General features: G+C 40.8%; 1 protein-coding gene across 6 annotated transcripts in view; it reads left to right on the plus strand.

The window, feature by feature from the left end:
• Nucleotides 1-21,769, plus strand: part of RASGRP3 (RAS guanyl releasing protein 3) — a 118,610-nt gene that overhangs the window by 75,146 nt on the left and 21,695 nt on the right. For all 6 annotated transcript variants that reach the window (XM_061432058.1, XM_061432056.1, XM_061432055.1 and 3 more), the window contains 8 exons: nucleotides 190-292; nucleotides 2,136-2,198; nucleotides 2,950-3,081; nucleotides 4,490-4,637; nucleotides 6,128-6,301; nucleotides 6,707-6,823; nucleotides 10,304-10,579; nucleotides 18,833-18,910. In XM_061432058.1, coding sequence (XP_061288042.1) covers nucleotides 190-292; nucleotides 2,136-2,198; nucleotides 2,950-3,081; nucleotides 4,490-4,637; nucleotides 6,128-6,301; nucleotides 6,707-6,823; nucleotides 10,304-10,579; nucleotides 18,833-18,910 — 1,091 coding nt within the window. The remainder of the gene's footprint in view (nucleotides 1-189; nucleotides 293-2,135; nucleotides 2,199-2,949; nucleotides 3,082-4,489; nucleotides 4,638-6,127; nucleotides 6,302-6,706; nucleotides 6,824-10,303; nucleotides 10,580-18,832; nucleotides 18,911-21,769) is intronic.

Genomic DNA, 21,769 nt, shown 5'->3' on the forward strand with positions numbered 1-21,769 from the left:
CTGTACACCAGAGGAAGGATGAGACCTACCCACTTAATTTGCAAGGAAATACCAGAAGTAGGAGGAAAATGATAATTGGGTCTACAAGAACTTTTTGACACTAATGTTTCTCTGCTGATATTAGACAAAGAGAAAAGCAGTATGTGCTATTGTCTCCTCACCTCTTAATCTTCTTTTATTTTTTAACAGATGACAATGGAGAGCTGAATAATAGTTATTTGCCAAGAATAGTTCTACTCATGCACCGATGGTATTTGTCTTCCACTGAATTGGCAGAAAAACTTCTCTGCATATATCTTTTTAACTACTGTGTAATTTTTACAATCATAAATCAAGTTCTGTACTTAGATGAAGTGTCTAACCAAAGCCAGTAAATTAAGATGAATAAACAGTCTTCAGTCAGTTATCCAGCTGTTTTGTGAATATATATAGATGTCTAGACAAAACATTCAGATGATTGACCAAATAGCTGATTATCCATCTGAATGTTTTGGCTCTACTTGAAAATAACCACTTGATATGAAATGAAACAGGAGCTGTAGCCTGAATGTTTCTAACTTGTCTTTAACATTTCTGCTATTAGTATAATGAAAGAATGTTTAACACTGATTCAAGAGTTACTTTATTCCTCTTAGGAAGGCAGAATGGTAGACCTAGAGGATACAGTTTAGACATATGGAAATGCCAGCCAGAATAATATGATCTGGCTCAGGCATAAACACCACCTAAATTTTCACATCGTCCCTTGCTGGTGAGACACAAGGAACATTCTAGCAGGTTTATTATAATCTGTTGATTGACATTAATTTTAGATTTTCTTCTGATATAAAGGCAAAGGAAATAACCATAGTTAGAAACCCCATTCTATAATAAGGACTTTTAGCAATCCACCACTTTTGTGCATGGTACAATCCTAAAAGGTGGTTAAAAGCCAAATGACTGAAAAATGGCTACGAAATAGTCACATACTTATAAGGAGGTTTTAGTCCCTGAGATCTAGTGTTTATTATATAATTGCTAACGTAGGTTCCTGTAGTCTGCCTGCTGCAAGCCCAGGGGTCCTGCAGATGAGTGAGAAGCCTTGCAGGGCAGATCAGTGAGAGCCTGAGAGGGAGTGGGGCCATTGAGTGTAATTAGGGCTAGCTGGCTTCCATTTGCTTCCTTCAAGTTTCCTCCACTTTCTACTTCTTCACTCCATCATCAACCATCCCCCCAACCTCAGACAGGGAGTAGGTGTTAGAGACGAGAAGGGAACATTCACCCTGAACAGAGGTCCCTGGAAATGAACAATATCTTAGTACCTTGTGGTCCCAGGGTTCCACGGGTCCTGCTATTGAAAGGTGGTATGTAGAGAAGGATGGAGGGAACTATGTTAGTCTGGCCCCATTCCCTCCTTAGGGTCCAAACACTTTCCACAAAATGTGCCCACAGACAGTATTCTCATCATCATTATGTCCACTGCCATATGAAACACAAATAGAAAGGGGTATTTAGACACGGTAAAGCTTAATATCTGAAAGTGCAGATTATATGGGAGTTGAAACCACCTGTGAATTCACATTTCTCTAGATTTTCCCTCTCTTTGGATTGCCTGCTCGCTGCATATCCATGGTACTTGGCATATAGCATGAACTCAGTAAATATTAGCTAAAAAGTATGAATAAATAGACTTGAGACTAAATAACAGCAAGATGTGTATATTACTATACCCCAAAATGATAACATTTTCAAATACTAAAGAAATTAGAGTACTTACATATTCCATTAATCCTACATATAAAATCTTTTTGGCTAAAATGGTGCTTCTATGTACTATTCATTTTAAATTATCTATAGTTAGTAGTACATTTGTCATTACAGTTGACAGTCATCATTTGGTAAGTGCTCAGGAAGGTAAAATTCACTGTATAAGTGGCTTCTCTTCCAGACCAAAAAAATACATCTCAGAGCAATAATATATGGTGCTAGTAATTTAGCACTGATGTCATCAGAACCCACTTTTCTCCCCACTTGAACATCCATGTCACCCTAATAGTATAGTCCTCTTCTTAGGAATTCATCTAAATTGATTAAACAGCCACAGATCTGTGCAAAGGAAACAACGTCCAAGGATTTTTTTCCCTTAACTAGTGTACCTATCGAAATGCCAGTGGAGAAAGCTGTGATGAATTTCGATTAAAGATCTGCTACTTCATGAGGTACTTACAAACTTAATTGTCTTGTTTCTGGTTCTGGAATTATTGACAGTTTTCTTTTCCCCAAACTACAGACCTAATCTGACAGTAAAATGGACTCAAGTCCCCCTTTTGTTGATTTCATTAAAAATGGCTCTCCTCTGTTGCTGGCGGCTTCCCTGGTGGCTCAGACAGGAAAGCGTCTGCCTACAATGCGGGAGACCAGGGTTCGATCCCTGGGTCGGAAAGATCTTCTGGAGAAGGAAATGGCAACCCACTCCAGTACTCTTGCCTGGAAACTCCGATGGACGGAAAAGCCTGGTAGGCTACAGTCCATAGGGTCGCAAAGAGTCCGACACGACTTCACTTTCACTTTCTGTTGCTGGGGACACAGAATTTATCTTTCTTTTGGACAATTAAGCACTGGTCAGTGTGTTTAGGGGATGAAAGCAGCTCCGAGAAAGAGTGCATTCATTTTTTTTTCTACTCCCTCACTATACACATTCCCACCTACTTGCCATGAGTTGGGAGAAGGGTTTCTTCTCAGCTGTGGTTCTAGAGAGAAAGAGACTCTCAAAGTAGGAGTGGTGGACTTGGGTCCTTGATTGAAGCAGGAAAGAGCAAGACTCAACCTGATAGATGGGGGATAAGAGATTGCTAATTTGAGGTATGGTCTTGAAACATTGTTAAATGTAATCTGTAAAATGACACCATAGTTTCCACAGAGATCTAGCTTGAAATCTTCTGGTTGTCAAACATACTTGATGTCTTTTAGGTACTGGATTGTGAAATTTCCTGCAGAGTTTAATTTGGACCTCGGTTTGATCCGTATGACTGAGGAATTCCGGGAAGTAGCTAGTCAACTGGGATACGAGAAACACACCAGTCTCATCGACATATCCAGCATGTAAGAATGGTGCAAGCTTCTTTCAAATATGATGAGTCTGCTTTTTGGGGGAGGGAGTAGCGATGATCCCACTTGACCTCCATCCATACCTGTTCAGAACCAAGGTGTGCTTCTTTGAGGAAAGCTTTGCTGCGAAGAGCACAGTCCCGTTGGACACAGTTTATCTCTCCAAGCTTCAATTTCTGTGTTTGTGAAGTAGAAATTGTACCTTTCTCATGGGGTTATAATGAGCACCCAAGAGGTACATGTGATAATATGTGAAAGTGTTTGACACCTAATAGATGCTCAGTACTTGGTTACTGAATCTAGTCTCCTATGCCCTTGCCACTGTGTTCTGTGGATCAGCAGCTCCAGCATTAGCTGGGGGCGGGGGCTCAATAGAAACATAGAATCTCATGCCCCACCCTAAAGCTGCAGAATTGGAAACTGCATTTTAGTAAGATTCCCAAGTGATACATATGCTCATTCAATTTCGAGATGCTCTGTACCATGGTGCTTCTCATGCCGGCCTGAGGCTGTGCAAATGTGGACCATAGCTGTGCCATGAACTGATCAGCTCAGTAATTAGGAACTTGGTGCTAATTAGGCTAGCATTTTATATTACTAGCTAACTTTATAGATAAAGCTATTTTAGGGTTTTAAGTATTATTATCCATATTGAAAATATATATACTTTTGTGTCCTAGGCATTCATACTCTAGTCTTCTTTCCTAAAATACTTCTTCAAGAGTGATCCATGGTGAATGGTCCTGGGATTATTAGGGGTGTTGTTAAAAATATAGATTATTCAGCCCAACTCCTCTACTTACTAGCTATGTGAGCTTGGATAAATTTTTAACTTCTTTGTGCCTATTTTTTCTCATCTTTAAAATGGAAGTAATAATAGTATTACCTGATAGAGTTGTGAAGATTTAATGAGTTAATACCTGTGATTATAGTGGTGCCTGGGACATCAAGCGTTTGATAAATGTTGATGTTAAAAAATAGATTATTCAGATTATTCATTCCTAGTAAGTCAGAATGTCTGGTAGTGAGGTCCAGGCCTCTGTTTTTATAACAAGCTTTTCAGATAATCCATATGTTGCTGACCATATGGATTTTGGTGGTTTCCATCCCAACTATATATTGACAAAATCCCTCATGATTCAGACCTTACTGCTCACAAGAAAGACCAAGTAAGAGATTCTGGATGAATCCATGCAAACCAACCCTGTCTGGAGAAACAACTTGAAGATTATGTTCTATTGGCAATGGGTCAGTGGGTTTCTCTTCAAACATGAAGGGCAGGGTGTGTATTTTGCACAAGCCCCTGGAAGCAGGCCAAGAGTTAGAGAGTCAGTAGGTTAATAACTTCCACTGAGTGCAATGGGCTTTCAACACATTGACCAGACTTGCTTTTCTTTCATAGTCCTTCCTATGACTGGATGAGAAGAGTCACACAGAGAAAAAAAGTATCCAAGAAGGGAAAAGCCTGTTTGCTGTTCGACCATCTGGAGCCCATTGAATTGGCCGAGCACCTCACTTTTCTGGAGCATAAATCTTTTAGAAGGATCTCAGTAAGAAACTGGACATTTATTCTTCCAAGGATAACAACCTCCATGCCAACTTTCCCAAGAGCTGCATTTTCATACTCTGAACTGTTGGCAGCCTCTGTCACTGTGCTCCTCTGGAAAAGTGCCCTTAATTCACAGGAACAATCCCTTTTAACCAAAGATAAATATTATCCTGTCTTTCTTTTATGGCTCAGGAGCTATATTTCTGTCGCTATTTTCAATGTCTCCTTTCATAGGATTAAAGCATGATTTTCTAAATACTTGGTGGAGATTTAACCATTCAAGGTTTATTTAGCTCCATTGATGTCTCCCAAGTGAACACATTTGGCTGGGCCCATCATTTGGGGGGGGGAAGAAATATTTATTTAGGTTGGGATTTGTATAAATGCCTAATTATGGGTATAGGTTGAAATTAGGAACTGTAAGCTTTCTGAAGAATCTTAACATTAGGCTGTTTCTTTCTCAGGGATGGAGATCTTGGATTAAATTTTTCTCTCTTTCTGTGTCTTGATAGAATTCCTTCTCTATGACCCCTTTCTTCCTTTCGACTGTGGTCTTTTCCTAGCCACCGACTCACTCACCTTCCATTTGTTATACTATTTCCACAATTGTTCACAAGTAGCTTTTGTTTTTGTCTCACCAACTTTTGGGCATGTCACTCCTTTTCCAAGATGCCAAAGAATGAATTACATTATTGCTTGCAAAGAAAAACATGAGGTCAGAAGTATGGATTTCTGAAAGACTGATTCTTTTCACTAAGTAATCCTGCTTGGAGAGGACCTTTTGAGACCCCACAGGCAGGCCATGAGAGGAAACCTCGTGCTCTGTTTATATGATAGGAGGCTCTTGTGTATTAATATTAATATCTGATGACTCCCATGCTGACTTCAAGAAAATGTATCTGTTTTGCAAAAGAGTGGCCTTACTTCAGTTACTATTTTTTTTTCTCTTCTTTTCTTGAGAACAATTTTGCAAGCTTATTCTGACTTGAAATTATGATCGTTATGTTCATTTCCTCTTCTTTAATGCATGCCATTGTATCTCAAACTTGCCCAACCATTGGAATCACCAGTAGGGGTGAAAAATGGAGATTCTTAGATTATTCCTCTGGAACAGTGATCCTTTAGGTCTAACAGGTTTCCTGAAACCAGTGTTTTACAAATGCCCCATGTGGATCTTAAGATCCAGCAAATTTTGGACTCACTGGAATGTGACTTTGAGTCTTGTCCCTTGCTCTCCTCACCAACACTATGGTGTGTAATTATTGTGTGTCTGTGTATGGGAGAGTGAAATGCAGTGAAACAGCATGTTAAAGGTACAGATATAGTCATTATTCATAGTATATTCATATGTGTAAGATGCCATGTAAGTGTGAAATGAAAGAAATAGTGATGTTGTTGTGAAACTGTCTCACCTCTTCCATGAAACATTCTAATTTATGATTTTTCAAAGACTCCATTATAACTCAGAGTCTCTGATTCTTGCTTTACTAGTTCACTGATTACCAAAGCTATGTCATCCATGGCTGCCTGGAGAATAACCCAACCTTGGAGAGATCTATTGCTTTATTTAATGGAATCTCTAAGTGGGTCCAGTTGATGGTTCTTAGCAAACCAACTCCTCAGCAGAGAGCAGAAGTCATCACAAAGTTTATCAATGTTGCCAAGGTATGTATGTCTGTTAATTAGACTGGGATTCTTAAAGCATTCTAGATATTCATTCACTTGGTTGAGAAATGTCATTGAAGAAATTTGAAATTCACAATGTAGAAGGTAATTAAACTACTAAATGTCTAATGAACAAATATACTTCTCTCATGCAAGAAGATTGCTTTTAATTGGCAACACTTGGAAGTATTTAATGTAGCTATTTTCTGTGAGAGGATTGGTATATTTTTCTAGTGTTTCTAGTACATTTTTCTAGAGTTTCGTTTGTATTTCATTTTGAATTGATATTGTTTTTCCTACATCCTTATTATTAAAATTGTACATGACTTCATCTGTACTGCCAAAAGGTGAGAATAATTCAAAAATTGTTACAAAGTATTGAAGTTAACATTTTTTTTATTGCAGAAACTCCTTCAGCTCAAAAATTTTAACACCCTGATGGCAGTGGTGGGAGGCCTTAGTCATAGTTCCATTTCCCGGCTCAAAGAGACCCATTCTCATCTTTCTTCAGAAGTTACAAAGGTACAGTGAACCAGATCATAATCCCAAGTAAAAAGTTTGCTTAGAAATTGTTTAGAGGTAGGATGATCCTAACAAATGTCACTCAGAAGGGGAAAGTTTTCTTCTTAGACAATAGGAGGTTATGGCCATACCTCCTGGAAAAACAGAATAGAAGTGGCAGCAAGTGTTCAGTACAAATGCTTTTAAGCCCCATTAACATATTCTAGACATCCTGGAATGTGAAGTCAAGTGGGCCTTAGGAAGCATCACTACGAACAAAGCTAGTGGAGATGATGGAATTCCAGTTGAGCTATTTCAAATCCTGAAAGATGATGCTGTGAAAGTGCTGCACTCAATATGCCAGCAAATTTGGAAAACTTAGCAGTGGCCACAGGACTGGAAAAGGTCAGTTTTCATTCCAATCCCAAAGAAAGGCAATGCCAAAGAATGTTCAAACTACCACACAATTACGCTCATCTCACACGCTAGTAAGGTAATGCTTAAAATTCTCCAAGCCAGGCTTCAGCAATACGTGAACCATGAACATCCAGATGGTCAAGATGGTTTTAGAAAAGGCAGAGGAACCAGAGATCAAATTGCCAACATCCACTGGATCATGGAAAAAGCAAGAGAGTTCCAGGAAAACATCTATTTCTGCTTTATTGACTATGCCAAAGCCTTTGACTGTGTGGATCACAATCAACGGTGGAAAATTCTGAAAGAGATGGGAATACCAGACCACCTGACCTGCCTCTTGAGAAATCTGTATGCAGGTCAGGAAGCAACAGTTAGAACTGGACATGGAACAACAGACTGGTTCCAAATAGGAAAAGGAGTACGTCAAGGCTGTATATTGTCACCCTGCTTATTTAACTTATATGCAGAGTACATCATGAGAAACACTGGGCTGGGGGAAGCACAAGCTGGAATCAAGATTGCTGGGAGAAATATCAATAACCTCAAATATGCAGATGACACCACCCTTATGGCAGAAAGTGAAGAGGAACTCAAAAGCCTATTGATGAAAGTGAAAGAGGAGAGTGAAAAAGTTGGCTTAAAGCTCAACATTCAGAAAACGAAGATCATGGCATCTGGTCTCATCACTTCATGGGAAATAGATGGGGAAACAGTGGAAACAGTGTCAGACTTTATTTTTTTGAGCTCCAAAATCACTACAGATGGTGACTGCGGCCATGAAATTAAAAGACACTTACTCCTTTAAGAAAAGTTATAACCAACCTAGATAGCATATTCAAAAACAGAGACATTGCTTTGCCAACAAACGTCTGGCTAGTCAACACTATGGTTTTTTCTGTGGTCATGTATGGACGTGAGAGTTGGACTGTGAAGAAAGCTGAGCGCCGAAGAATTGATGCTTTTGAACTGTGGTGTTGGAGAAGACTCTTGAGAGTCCCTTGTACTGCAAGGAGATCCAACCAGTCCATTCTAAATGAGATCAGCCCTGGGTGTTCTTTGAAAGGAATGAAACTCCAGTACTATGGCCACCTTATGCGAAGAATTGACTCATTGGAAAAGACTCTGATGCTGGGTAGGATTGGGGGCAGGAGGAAAAGGGGATGGGGGAGGATGAGATGGCTGGATGGCATCACTGACTCAATGGATGTGAGTTTGAGTGAACTCTGGGAGATGGAGATGGACAGGGAGGCCTGGCGTGCTGTGATTCATGGGGTCGCAGAGAGTCAGACACAACTGAGCGACTGAACTCAGCTGAACTGAACATATTGTAGTTGTAAATATTCAATAAATATGTATTTGGTGCTTACTATTTGATAGGTATTGTGAAATACAAGGCAAATACAAGGCAAATAAGACAGATATCATTCCTATTATCCGCTCCTCAAATGAAGTCATTAAACACTGGCTCTCTTCATAGAACTGGATTCAACACGGTGGAAGATACAAAAGAAGAGGGAGGGGACAGAAAGAAATCTTTTGGATAGAAAGCCTCCAGATTTATAGCTGAGTTTCCAGGAACAAAAATAATTTAAAGCAATGATTGTTTCCCAAACTGAACTTTTTCCAGACTGCAATTAAATTTTTCCTTATTGAGCGAAAAAGAACATTTCATCCTTATCAAAAGATTTCCCTGTAAAAGTGTACTTTGCTGTATCAGTGAGGACACTTTCAGCTATAAGTTAGAATAAAAATCTTGGAATTGCCTAAATAATAAGGAAATGGATTGTGTCACATACCTGGAAAGTCCCGAGGCAAGGCCAAGCCCATGCACGGCTGACCAGAACTCTGGCTCAACTGCTCTGGATTCCTCTGAGTGTGAGGTTTTTGTTTTTGTTTTTCATCAGACTGATTTCCCTCCTGACTGGGTTGTCTGCAACAATGGAAAAATTTTGCTCTTTTGTTTATGAAAGTTGGACATAGGGAAAACTTCTCTCTAGCTTTGTCCCCCTGGAATAAAGACCTTCTTTTTTAGGCAGATTGGACCATCTCAAATCACATGCCCACCCCTGGGCCAATGACAGTATCCAGTGGAATGCAACACGTTGATTGGCTTAACTCTTATTCCTGAACCAATCATAAACCAGAGGGATGAAATTATGTCATGGTAGATCAGAACCTATGCTTGGACTTGGGCATGGAAACAGCTCCATCTGAGACACATGGGAAAGAGTATACTAGTCAAAGCTAGGGTCTGTAAGGAAGGTCTGGTTGCTGTTAGACAACCAACAATAACTTGTTCATATGAACAGGAGAATTTAAGCCACAGGAGCACTGCTGACTGACCTCAAACACTGTACTCATTTCAAGTATAATGGGGCTCATTATGTGTTTCATTTCCCTTTAGATTAGTACTGAATTTCCAGTAGAGAGCAAAACATATTTTAAATGTGAAAATAAGAATTCAATGGAAAAAAATTGAAAAAAAAAGATAATTCAATGGAGGCTCATAGAGGCTTGGAACCACCAGTGTATATTGAAAAATTATTTATTCAAACTCCTCTTTCTTACAGAAAAAGAAACCTAATGTCCCTAAAAGTGAAGTGACTTGCTTAAGGTCACCTTCTTAGCGGCAGAGTCCAAAACCACAGCTATCTCACACATCAATATGACTGTTCCTGCCCCCGTCCTGTGCCCTTCAAGTTATATCTTGAATGCAACTTTCTTGGAACTAGGAAATTCTAATATACTGCATATGTTAAATATAATATATGCTTATTTTTTGGATTATAATATTTCCATGAATTATTAAATACTTATATAATGATTCAGTTTAACATCTCAATATCCCTAGTAGGTAGGCAGAGGTGTGGGCTATTTCTGTTTTGTAGCAGAATGGAACAGGCTGTCCAATTCATAGTCAGGTTTTCTAACTTTCTTTTTCCTGGTTAGTATCTCCCTGCATCAATGTTGGTGCAATCAATACTTCTCTTGGTAGCAGAGGAATTTCCTAGCCACACACTGTTGGGCCTGGGGGTGGGCAGAAGGGAAGGCTGTTTGAAAATCTACTTTTCCATCTGTTCTCAGAACTGGAATGAAATGATGGAGCTGGTCTCCTCCAATGGCAATTACTGTAATTACCGCAAGGCTTTTGCAGACTGCGACGGCTTCAAAATCCCAATCCTTGGCGTCCACTTGAAAGACTTGATAGCGGTCCATGTCATTTTCCCAGACTGGACAGAGGAGAACAAAGTGAACATTGTGAAAATGCACCAGCTCTCCGTTACCCTGAGTGAACTGGTGTCCCTGCAGAATGCCTCTCACCACTTGGAACCCAACCTGGATTTGATCAACTTGCTTACGGTGAGTTCTACGGGCTGGAGCTTGTGCTCCAATAGACTGGAGCTTGAACCTCACCTCCCAGGGGATGCAGGAAGATTCCCGCCAGCAGTTCACAATGAGGGCAGGGGAGGGGTGGGATGTGGGGTCAGTGGTTGGAAAGAAATCTCAAAGGAGGAAGGGTGGGGAAGCCACACCTGTAACCTGCGTAAGTTCAAACTGTTAAATATGATCTCCAAGCAAAGAAAATTCCGTTTGCTTTGAGGATCCCAGTCTCTGCTCCCGCAGCTCTGGTTTCTGGAGTTCTTTTTTTTTTTTTTTCTTTTTCTAATTTTATTTTATTTTTAAACTTTACATAAATGTATTGGTTTTGCCAAATATCAAAATGAATCCGCCACAGGTATACATGTGTTCTCCATCCCGAACCCTCCTCCCTCCTCCCTCCCCATACCATCCCTCTGGGCCATCCCAGTGCACCAGCCTGGAGTTCTTAAGAGAGGCCCTCCAGCTCTGTCCTCAGGGCCTCACAATCCTGAATCACACTAATCTAATCCTGCATCACACACATCCCCTGGGAGGTGAGGAGAGGCCCTCCAGCTCTGTCCTCAGGGCCTCACAATCCTGAATCACACTAATCTAATCCTGCATCACACACATCCCCTGGGAGGTGAGGTTCAACAGAAGCTCACTGGCTTCTCTGGATCCTCACCGCATAGCTGTAGCTGAAGCCTGGAGTAAAGCAGGAACCTCCTCCAAGATCTCCCTGCCCCCACTCCCACCAACCTCCCCAAAGCACCAGAGGCACCTCCCAGTCTGGCCCTGGAGGCCCTTCAGGACTTGCTTTCTGACTCTTAGTCTCTCCTCATTTCTGATCACCTGATCCCACATCACACCTGCCTTTGAGGAGTATGGGGCTTACACTTTCCACCAGTTAATTGCTGCCTTCTACTTTCTGGCCATTGCATTTTCTTGGAAAATCCTTTCCTTAGCCCTCCATCCCACCGCCCCCCTCCCCCTGGCACCCGATGACTAGCTTAAATTTAAATGCCTCTCTCTTTATTTAGATGCTCTCAGGGAGCATTCTGTTTCCCTCCAAAGCAGTAATGCATCTGTCACCTGTGTGCCCTCGCACTTTGTACTTTCTTATCTATAGGAGGTAACACTTGACATTAGATTTGTTTTTTTTTCTGTCTACTTGCCTTATGCATAGCGTGTCCCCAGCACCTTCCATAGTACCTGGCATATGTAGGGGCTCAACAGATGAACTGAACGCTATAATTAGGAATGATGTCGGTTGGAAGAAAGTAACCCATTTCTCATCATTTTATTAGTATTAGTGGCACACACAGTTAGCTGGTCTCTAGGTCCTAGCACTTTTAGATACACAGGTGTGTAGAAGAGAATATTTCCCATTGGCTGCTTCTTTGTAAGGGGGGAAAAGAGGCATAAGCAAATTCTCTCAGCTTAGCTGAAACAAGTGGAGGAGTAACTTCCTTGTTTGGGTTTATGACACTGTAACATTTGAAACTTGGCTTCAATACTGAATTAACTACTTCCTTGCAACGGCCATAGGAAATGAAAACAACAATCCCTCTGAAGCTCTGAAGGGCTAAATCCTCTAGGGCTGCTGCATTGGAATAAGAGTGTGGTTCCTAGACCTTCTCACCCACTGTTCCTAGAACACAGAATTGTCTACCAAAGAGTTGACCCCCTAGGTGTAGGCAATAATGGCAACTGCCTTCTTTGTATAAAGCAGAAGTGGCCAACACATAGAAACACAAATCTCTTGGGGTTCAGATTGTGTGACAAATAATAAACACACAGACATTCTCACTGGGTGTGGGGGGAACCTCACAATCATCCAGGCACCTGCATTTATTAATCATTTGCCATGTAAATCTGTTTCTATGAATAAGTGACCAGAGTTGTAGCCCCAATCAGACTGTGTAAACCCACACACACAGGTGATGTCTGCAGACCAGTCTCAGGGTGTAGCCGAGGTTTCAGGTGTCTGTGTTCAGACTGTCTCCCTATCCTCAGTGGAGGATAGCTTCACATAGCAGGTGCCTACACCTGGGCAGCTTCTCATCTGGAAAAAAGATAACGATAGAGTAGGGGAAATAATTTTTAATTGTAAATGCAGCAAGCAACATCATGACAGAGAAATCTTAAAGGGTTTTGAATGAAATTTTGGGATGCTGATGGAAAAATCTGAATTCCAGAGGTAAAAGCTAAGAAATAATTGGGTTTTTGCTGAGAAGGAAAGAAAAAGGAAAAAACCTCAATCTCTAGCTATCTCTCTGTCTCAGAAATTGAAGGAAAATTTAGAAGCCACCAGGCATCATATTTCTGGAGAAGGCAATGGCAACCCACTCCAGTACTCTTGCCTGGAAAATCCCATGGATGGAGGAGCCTGGTAGGCTGCAGTCTATGGGGTTGCACAAAGTCGGACACGACTGAAGTGACTTAGCAGCAGCAGCAGCAAGCATCAGAGTCGGACACGACTGAGCGACTTCTCTTTCACTTTTCACTTTCATTCATTGGAGAAGGAAATGGCAACCCACTCCAGTGTTCTTGCCTGGAGAGTCCCAGGGACGGGACAGCCTGGTGGGCTGCTGTCTCTGGGGTTGCACAAAGTTGGACACGACTGAAGCGACTTAGCAGCAGCAGCAGCAGGCATCATATTTAGTCATAGCAGTGGTAGTAGAGTGTAGTATCTGGGCCAGAATCTCTGATGGGAGATTTAGCTATTAACCTTGCCTCTGCAGTTTTTTAGCTTTGTCTCCTTGCTAACTGACTTTGGATTGTTTTCCTAAAGAGTTTTGTGCTCATTTGTGAGGTCTCACCCAGTTCTGAACTTCTGTGGTTCTAGATGTAAGGAATGGTGAAGCCTTGGGACTAAGGAACCAAGTGTCAGCCCAATCCCATGGTCCCAGCCCAGCACACATCAGGATAGCAGATTTCCAGAGATGAGCACAATCATCAAGTCAGTTCCTACTTACAGCCAAGAGCCTTACTCTCTCCCCACAGCCAAGGAGGAAGTTCAGTGCGTTCATTCTTCCTGGCCATAGACAGATTAATCTCCTCAGAATCAGGGTGGAGGAGGATCCCAGGACATGTTCACTGGAGCCCAGTGGACATTTCATGAACCACATACATGTTGGAATGAGAACCATATGATTGACGGCAGCTGCCCAAATGCATGTGAGGTCATTCTTAGGCACAGCATTGAAGGGGTGATTCTTTCTGCTCCAAGACCCTAGGTCAAGTTTCTGCCTGAAGTGACTGCTTCTAAATATGGCCCCTGGTGAGGAAGCTGATATCAGTTGAGAGCTCCAAAAAAAGGAAAATAAGAACTTTTAAGTTCGTCAACAATTCCTATGTATTTGCCTGCTCTATGTATAGCAATGCTTGAACTTTCTGTAGTAATTGATTCCAGTTTTCACAGCACTTTTCACATATATTGCCTCAGTAGATTCTCACACATGCCCTGTGATGTAGCCTGGGCAGGTCAGAGGGCATAACATCACCCCTGCTCCTTCCTGTTTTAGAAATGCAGAAGCTGAGAGTCATAAAGGACAAAAAAGCTTGCAAATAACCAACTTCTGAATCCCCAGTTTGGATGTTTCTCTCTCTCACGCTCTGATGGACATTTACTCAGTAATGTGGGAATATTGCTGATATTTATATTATTTTGCATCTTTGAAAATTAAATAATCTCTCTTTTCATAGGTGTCAGTCATATCCAACTCTTTGTGACCCCATGGACTATACAGTCCATGGAATTCTTCAGGCCAGAATACTGGAATGGGTAGCCTTTCCCTTCTCCAGGGGGTCTTTCCAACCTAGGGATCGAACCTGGGTCTCCTGCATTGCAGACAGGTTCTTTTTTTTTTTTAATATAAGTTTATTTATTTTAATTGGAGGCTAATTACTTTACAATATTGTATTGGTTTTGCCATACATCAACATGAATCTTCCATGGCTGTACACATGTTCCCCATCCTGAAACTCCCTCTCACCTTCCCTCCCCATACCATCCCTCTGGGTGGGTCATCCTAGTGCACCAGCCCCGAGCATCCTGTATCATGCATTGAAACTGGACTGGTGATTCATTTCACATATGATATTATACATGTTTCAATGCCATTTTCCCAATGTAGACAGATTCTTTATCAGCTGAGCCACAATGGAAGCCCAAGAATACTGGAGTTGGTAGCCTATCCCTTCTCCAGGGGATCTTCCTGACCCAGGAATCGAACCAGGGTCTCCTGCATTGCAGGTGGATTCTTTACTAACTGAGCTATGGGGGAAGCATGTAAGAACAAGTTAATTACAAAACAAAATCTATGTGAGCAGGAGCTCTGTTTGCCATTTTTTTTTATTGTAACCTTAGCCCCGCGAACAGCACTGGGCACACATGAAAGAAAGGCGACCATACCACCAAACTGCTGTGATTTGGGTTATTCCCTGTTTGAGGGAAGATCTGGAGAAGACCCTTTCCATTATGATCCTAATTCATGTAACCAGGAGCTTTCAGACTGAGGTTTCTTGTTTCACGGTACATGAAATAGTCTGTTCTTTTTCATAGTATTTTTAGATCTATCAGTTACGTTTACCATTCTGAGTATATGCAAATAACTGGAAAGCCCCTGTATTTTTACAATCGAAGAAGAAGAAGAGGAGAAGAAGAGGAGGAGGAGGAGGAGGGAGAGGAAGAGGCAGAATTGTAAAAATTGTGAATGGAGATAATTTGATGATCAAGTATGTGTTGTTTTACAATTCTCCAGTCGAGGCAATGTCAGTCCTTAGATGCAGACTAAATCCACAGCCATCTCTACTGATAGGCTTGGATGTAAAAGCAACAACCTGAAACAGTGACTCAAAACATTTTTCAGAAACAACCAAACTTAAAATGTTAGACACAAATAAAGATTTTTGAAATCCCATTGACAAGCTGCCTCTATTATTAGGAAGTAGAACAGGGCCGTAACACCCAGAGGAGATCCAAGAAAGCATGTAAGATTGTGACTGGGAAAGCAGAGAGCTGGCAGGACTGACCCAGGTGGCAGCTCTGTATTCATGGTTGAACACTGTGGCATTTGGCTGCTATATTGATTGGAAGCCAAACCCTGCAGTTCATTTCTGTGTGACCCTCTAAAACAAACTGCAGTGGACACATACTAGCTCGTTTAATCTTCCCAACAATCCTGGGAGGGAACTATTATTGATTCCCATTTTACAGATTGAGACAGACTCTAAAGGCTAAAACAAACACAACATTGTTAATCAACTATACTCCAGTAAAAAAAAAAAAAATTTTTTTTTAAAAAGAAGGTTAATGACTCACTTAGGTTTATACTGCCACTAACAAATGGAAAGCAAACCTTCCATTTGGTTTCCAAATGGAAGAAGACCAAAACATTTCCATCATGGAGTCAGGTATCTGTTCATTTGACACAAGAAAATCCCCACGGATGTTCTGTATCTTTTGAAAGAGCATCTCCCCTACTTGGTGTGTGACAGATTTAGGTTTTTGGTTGGATGTTCTTGCACTGCCATCTTCTCTTCTCCCACAGATGCCAGTGCCATCGTTAGAGGAGGAGTCAGGAGGACAGGAACATACTCATTAAAGCCTGGGTTAACTCCTGATATCGAGTAATTCAGAAGGAAGAAGTCACTCAGTTTTCTAGGTAGCATTCACAATGCAAGGTAGCAAACCAAGACAGGGATTATGGGGATAGAAAAGACAGGTATGCTCTTTGCTTCCATGAGGCTTGGAAATCAGCAGAGTCTTCTATTATGGAATTTACAAAATGGTCAGCAACTTTTCATGGCAGATGTGCTTTATTTGACCCACAAGGAATTATAAAAATTTTTTTATTATTAGATCCCAGTGCTTAAAATGGGAGTATTTCATATAACAGTCCAGATTTGTGACTTCTTTTGATAAATTGGAAGATGTGGCACTTGTCAGACTGATGACAATTTGCCTTAGCTGAATAGTGGCTGTCTCCCATTCATCAGAGTTCACACCCGCCCCCTTGCTTCCCTAACCCAGAGATCCAGTGTCAAATTCCACTTATCAGCACAAATTTTTCTTATTGTTGGGCTAAGAGGAAAGATCCCCAAGTTAATCACATTGCAAAATTCTGTTGCCAAATACTCCATTGTACCAATGTCTCTATCAAAATCTCTCTTTCACGCATCTTCTTTCACTCAGTTACATAGTAGGCTGGCTCCTAAAAGCATTTGTTTGTGACATGGGCTAGTTCCTCTCCAGCAAAAAGTCAGGGCCCCGAAGGTAGAAGTGACCGGTCTTCAGGGGAAGGTGAATACAGTGTGCATTCTTTGTGAGCAGGATTTTCCTGATCTGAAATAATACTAGGGTAATTTTGTAGTAAAGTCAATTGTCAATTTTATTATGCTTGGAAAAAACCTTTAGATGACAAAGTCTAGGTAAAGCAATACATGATCAGATGTGTGGAATTCTTAAATATTATGTTTAGTAGGCAGAATAGTGACTGGAATGGTCCTCACCATATATTAGGTGGCCAATAAATATTTGTTCAATGAACGATGCAAGAATGCTGTTTTATAATGCCAGCTTCTTCATTTTTTTAAATGAGATGAAACAGAAAGATAAATTCTTCAAAGATATCCTTTGCCTCTGAGTTTTCTCTTGCTTCCTTCTTCTTTCTCTTCCCTCTCATTCCATACCTGTACATATTAAGCCTTTGTCTAATTTATCTAAGCCTTTTTTTAATTGAGGTTTTAATGTTTGAATTTTTTCCTAAGTAGAAAACTATTTCACTTTTTGGCTGCGTCAGGTCTTAGCTGTGGCACCTGCGGGATCTTTCTCTGTGGTGTGCGTCTTCTCAGCCCGGGTAGACTCTATAGTTGTGGTGTGTGGGCTTAGTTACCCCACAGCATGTGGGCTTAGTTCCCCAACCAAAGATTGAACCTGCATACCCTACCTTGGAATGTGGATTCTTAACCACTGGACTACCAGGGAAGTCCCCAAGCTTTTATTTTTAGATGAAATACATTAGAGGAAAATTTTCATGCTTAAATGGACAGAGAAGGACAGGGCACATGGTTCTCTTCCCTGATGATGCCATGGTAGGATTCATCTTCCCAGTGAAGGGCATGTATGGCAATTATCCAGGCTTATTTAAGTCTTATGAATTCTGTTTTAGGAGAAGGAGACCATTCGCTTTAAGGTTTTATACATTTTATCCATATTCTTCAGTCTTAGTGTATGTTGTCATCCTTGCTCACCCTGTGTTTTCTCTCTGTATTTTTCTAAGTCTTCCCAGGAAGGTCCCAGTGTACAAATTCCTCTGTGAATCCATTCTGATCTTTTCAGTCTTCAGTGGTCTCTCCGCACAGTAATAAGAGTAGTTTTAGTACCTGTAACAATAACAATGACAGCAACAACATCAGATTCCATTTCCTGAGATTTCACTGTGTACCAGGCCCTGTGTGAAGTCCTTTACATGCAGTATTTCATTTGATCATGATAATAATGCGATTAGATAAGGGATTTTTGTGATCGTTCCCATTTTACAGAAGTGGAAACTGAATGTCAGAGAGAAAATAACTGGCTCAAGGTCACAGAGTTAACCAGAGACAGGCTTAGATCTGAAGTGAGGTCTCCAAAACCTCTCTGCCATGCTTATACACGCTGCTCCATGAAAATTTCCTACAGCACTTACTGTGGGACAGCTTCCTCGCATTTAGCTTGTGTTACCTTTTGTTGATATGAATATATCTTTTTGTGTTCAGGTCCTATTTATTCAAATAAAGTGTCAGGCCCTTGAGGGCAGAAATAGCTTTATACCATTTTGTATCACCAGAACCTAGCACAATGCTCGGAAAAAATAGAAACCTCTTAATTGCTCCTTTATTTCTACAGTTCTCTAATCAAACCCCTAAGACAGCACTGATTCCATTTTCAAGTCTTATTTTATGCACTTGTCCTATTCTATAATATCAAGAATTCCTGATCTCTGGGTCTTAGGAGCTTGGTTCTTAGGAGCTGCTCAATAATTATTGAGAAATTGAGTCAATGGTTCTTATATGCTGATGACCACACTAAGTTTAACTTTTTTCTTTTTGAAATTTCATTTTCCACCTCTGCAATGCTGTCTTTTTAATGTTCTACATTCAGCTCACTATGTTGACCCCAAGCATTTGGTTTGAAGAAATTTCAGCAATGTAAATAAGTAAATAAATAATTCAGCATTCTGATTTATCCCTTCTAATTTGTTGTAGCTTTCTCTGGACCTCTATCACACAGAAGATGATATTTACAAACTATCACTGGTTCTGGAGCCTAGAAATTCTAAATCGGTAGGTATTGCTTTTTCTCTGAGGATTAGTGACAAACACCATTATTTGTCATTTACAATAATTGCCCATTACAATAGTGCTATGTGGTTTAAAGATTGAGGAATTAAAAAAAAATCTGTATTCTCATTTTACCAGTGGAACAGCTTAGCCCTGACAGATAATTCTCTCTTCACTTCACAGGCTAACAAAGAAGAACATCATTTCCAATTACTCTGTTTTATTCTTGATCTTCCATGTTCCCTCTGAGAACTACCTACATATGGGGCTAAAAAATAAGAAGTGGTAACAATAACTCATCTTAATGTTAAAGATTATTCTGACCCTTCCAGGCTTTTTTTAAAGCCTATTCAACATAAAATTAGATTTAATAAATGTTAAATACCCTAATCATAATTCACAAATTTCTCTACTAATGATTGACCCAACTCAGAATTTCAATATCTTATTTGGATACCACCTCACTTAATTGATAGTTGACTCTTAGTAAAGAAACATTATACAATGAATTGAAGAAATTGCATTACTGAGTGTACACTGCTCATTACTTTTAGCAAGTAGACTGTAGCTCAGATATGTTTTACACCAGGAAGAAAAATATCAGGATGAATATGAAATTTACAATAAGGATGAGGTTTGCATGATGAAGAAAAAATTTCTGTCTGTTTCTTATATATATATCCTGAGATCAGTTTTCTTACAAATGTCTCATTCATTACCTCCATGAGTTCTGTGGTGTGTTGCCAGCAACTCTAGGCTCTAAGTCTGTCCATCTATTAATACCCACTATAATTCTGAACCATTGACTTGAAAGAGGCAGAATGACTGAATGCTGTTCACAGTGAAGGCCAGGTGAGAGAGAATAAACTTGAGTCTGAGTCAGTTGACCTAGTAGCTTCTGTTCTTAAAATAATGAGTGGTGTTTCCATCACTATGTTCCCCTCCCTGCCAGTCCCAAGAGGCTCATCTTCTGGGGACACTGCAGAACGCAGCCTTATGGGAAGATACAGCACCGACAAAGGGAGGGGTTAGGGCTAGACTCTTCAAAATTAGCATGATAAAGAGAACTCAAAAGAAAGGTGGACTTCCCAGATGCTGCAGTGGTAAAGAATCTGCCTGCCAATGCAGAAGACAAAGGTTTGATCCCTAGGTGGGGAAGACCCCCTAGAATGAGAAATGACAACCCACTCCAGTGTTCTTGCCTGGGAAATCCCATGGACAGGGGAGACTGGCAGGCTACAGTCCATGGGGTCACAAAGAGTCAGACACAACTGAGCACAAAAACAAGCAAGAAAGTAAAGTAATGTTATTGAAAAAAGGGAATTCGTAAGCTTCTCTTTCATTCCGTAGCTCTGGTGTGATGAAGCTGTCCTGTACATACACACAGCATTGCTGCCTCGCGACATCTTCCTTTAGCTGTAACCAGACATCTTAATTGCTGCCTGTTGGCTGTTGAATGCCTGGCAGGTCATAATACGTATGTTATCTCATTTACTCTGTTAAGCAAACAGAGTCTAGTGAGCCTAGGAATCTTTGACACAGCCAATAAGCAGGAGAATTTGGATTCCTCTCAGGACTGTCTGGCTTCATCACCTGTGCTTTTTCCTATGATGCTTCCCATCATTTCCTCACCATCTCTTGTTCAGAAACAGGGTAGGAATGGTCATGTTGGCATACATGCCTGATTTGTGCCCTTTAGATTTACTTTATTTTCAGTCTCAAGTTTTGCCAATTTTAGGAGATATTTCCATACAATATTAAAAAAAAAAATCTTTAAAAAGTATTTAAAGCAACCTAGATGTCCATCAGCAGATGAATGGATAAGAAAGCTGTGGTACATATACACAATGGAGTATTACTCAGCCATTAAAAAGAATACATTTGAATCAGTTCTAATGAGGTGGATGAAACTGGAGCCTATTATACAGAGTGAAGTAAGCCAGAAGGACAAACACCAATACAGTATACTAACGCCTATATATGGAATTTAGAAAGATGGTAACGATAACCCTGTATACGAGACAGCAAAAGAGACACTGATGTATAGAACAGGCTTATGGACTCTGTGGGAGAGGGAGAGGGTGGGAAGATTTGGGAGAATGGCATTGAAACATGTGAAATGTCATGTATGAAACGAGATGCCAGTCCAGGTTCAATGCACGATGCTGGATGCTTGGGGCTGGTGCACTGGGACGACCCAGAGGGATGGTATGGGGAGGGAGGAGGGAGGAGGGTTCAGGATGGGGAACACATGTTTTAAAATTATTAAATTAAAAATTAAAAAAAAAAGTATTTATTTGATTGCACCAGGTAGCAGATGGGATCTTTAGTTGCAGCACATGTGATATAATTCCCTGACCAGGAATCCAACCTGGGCCCCAACATTGAAAACATGAAGTCTTAGCCACAGAACCACCAGGGAAGTCCCAAAAGAGTCTTTTTAGCTCTTATCAAAGCAGAAGCTTTTGAAAACCTTTCAAAGTGCTAAAATCCTGTTGTTGTTTAGTCGCTCAGTCGTGTCCAACTCTTTTGTGACCCCGTGGGCTGTAGCCCACCAGGCTCTTCTGTCCTTAGGATTCTCCAGGCAAGTATACTGGAGCAGGTTGCCATTTCCTTCTCCAGAGGAATCTTCCTGACCCAGGGATCGGACCCGTGTCTCCTGCACTGGCAGGCGTGTTCTTTATCACTGAGCCACCAGGGAGCCTGCTAAAATGAAAACTCTATGAAAACACATTTCCCAATCCCTTTCTGTCTCTTCTCTAAGTGGAATGTCGTCCTATTGGTATTCAGTGTTTGACGCCTGTTGGGAACTAGAGAACAATTTCCAGTCAGGATTATTACTGAGAGCCTGTGGCTTTAGCG

Source organism: Bos javanicus, chromosome 11 (genome assembly GCF_032452875.1).
Source record: "Bos javanicus breed banteng chromosome 11, ARS-OSU_banteng_1.0, whole genome shotgun sequence".
Taxonomy (NCBI): Eukaryota; Metazoa; Chordata; class Mammalia; order Artiodactyla; family Bovidae; genus Bos; species Bos javanicus.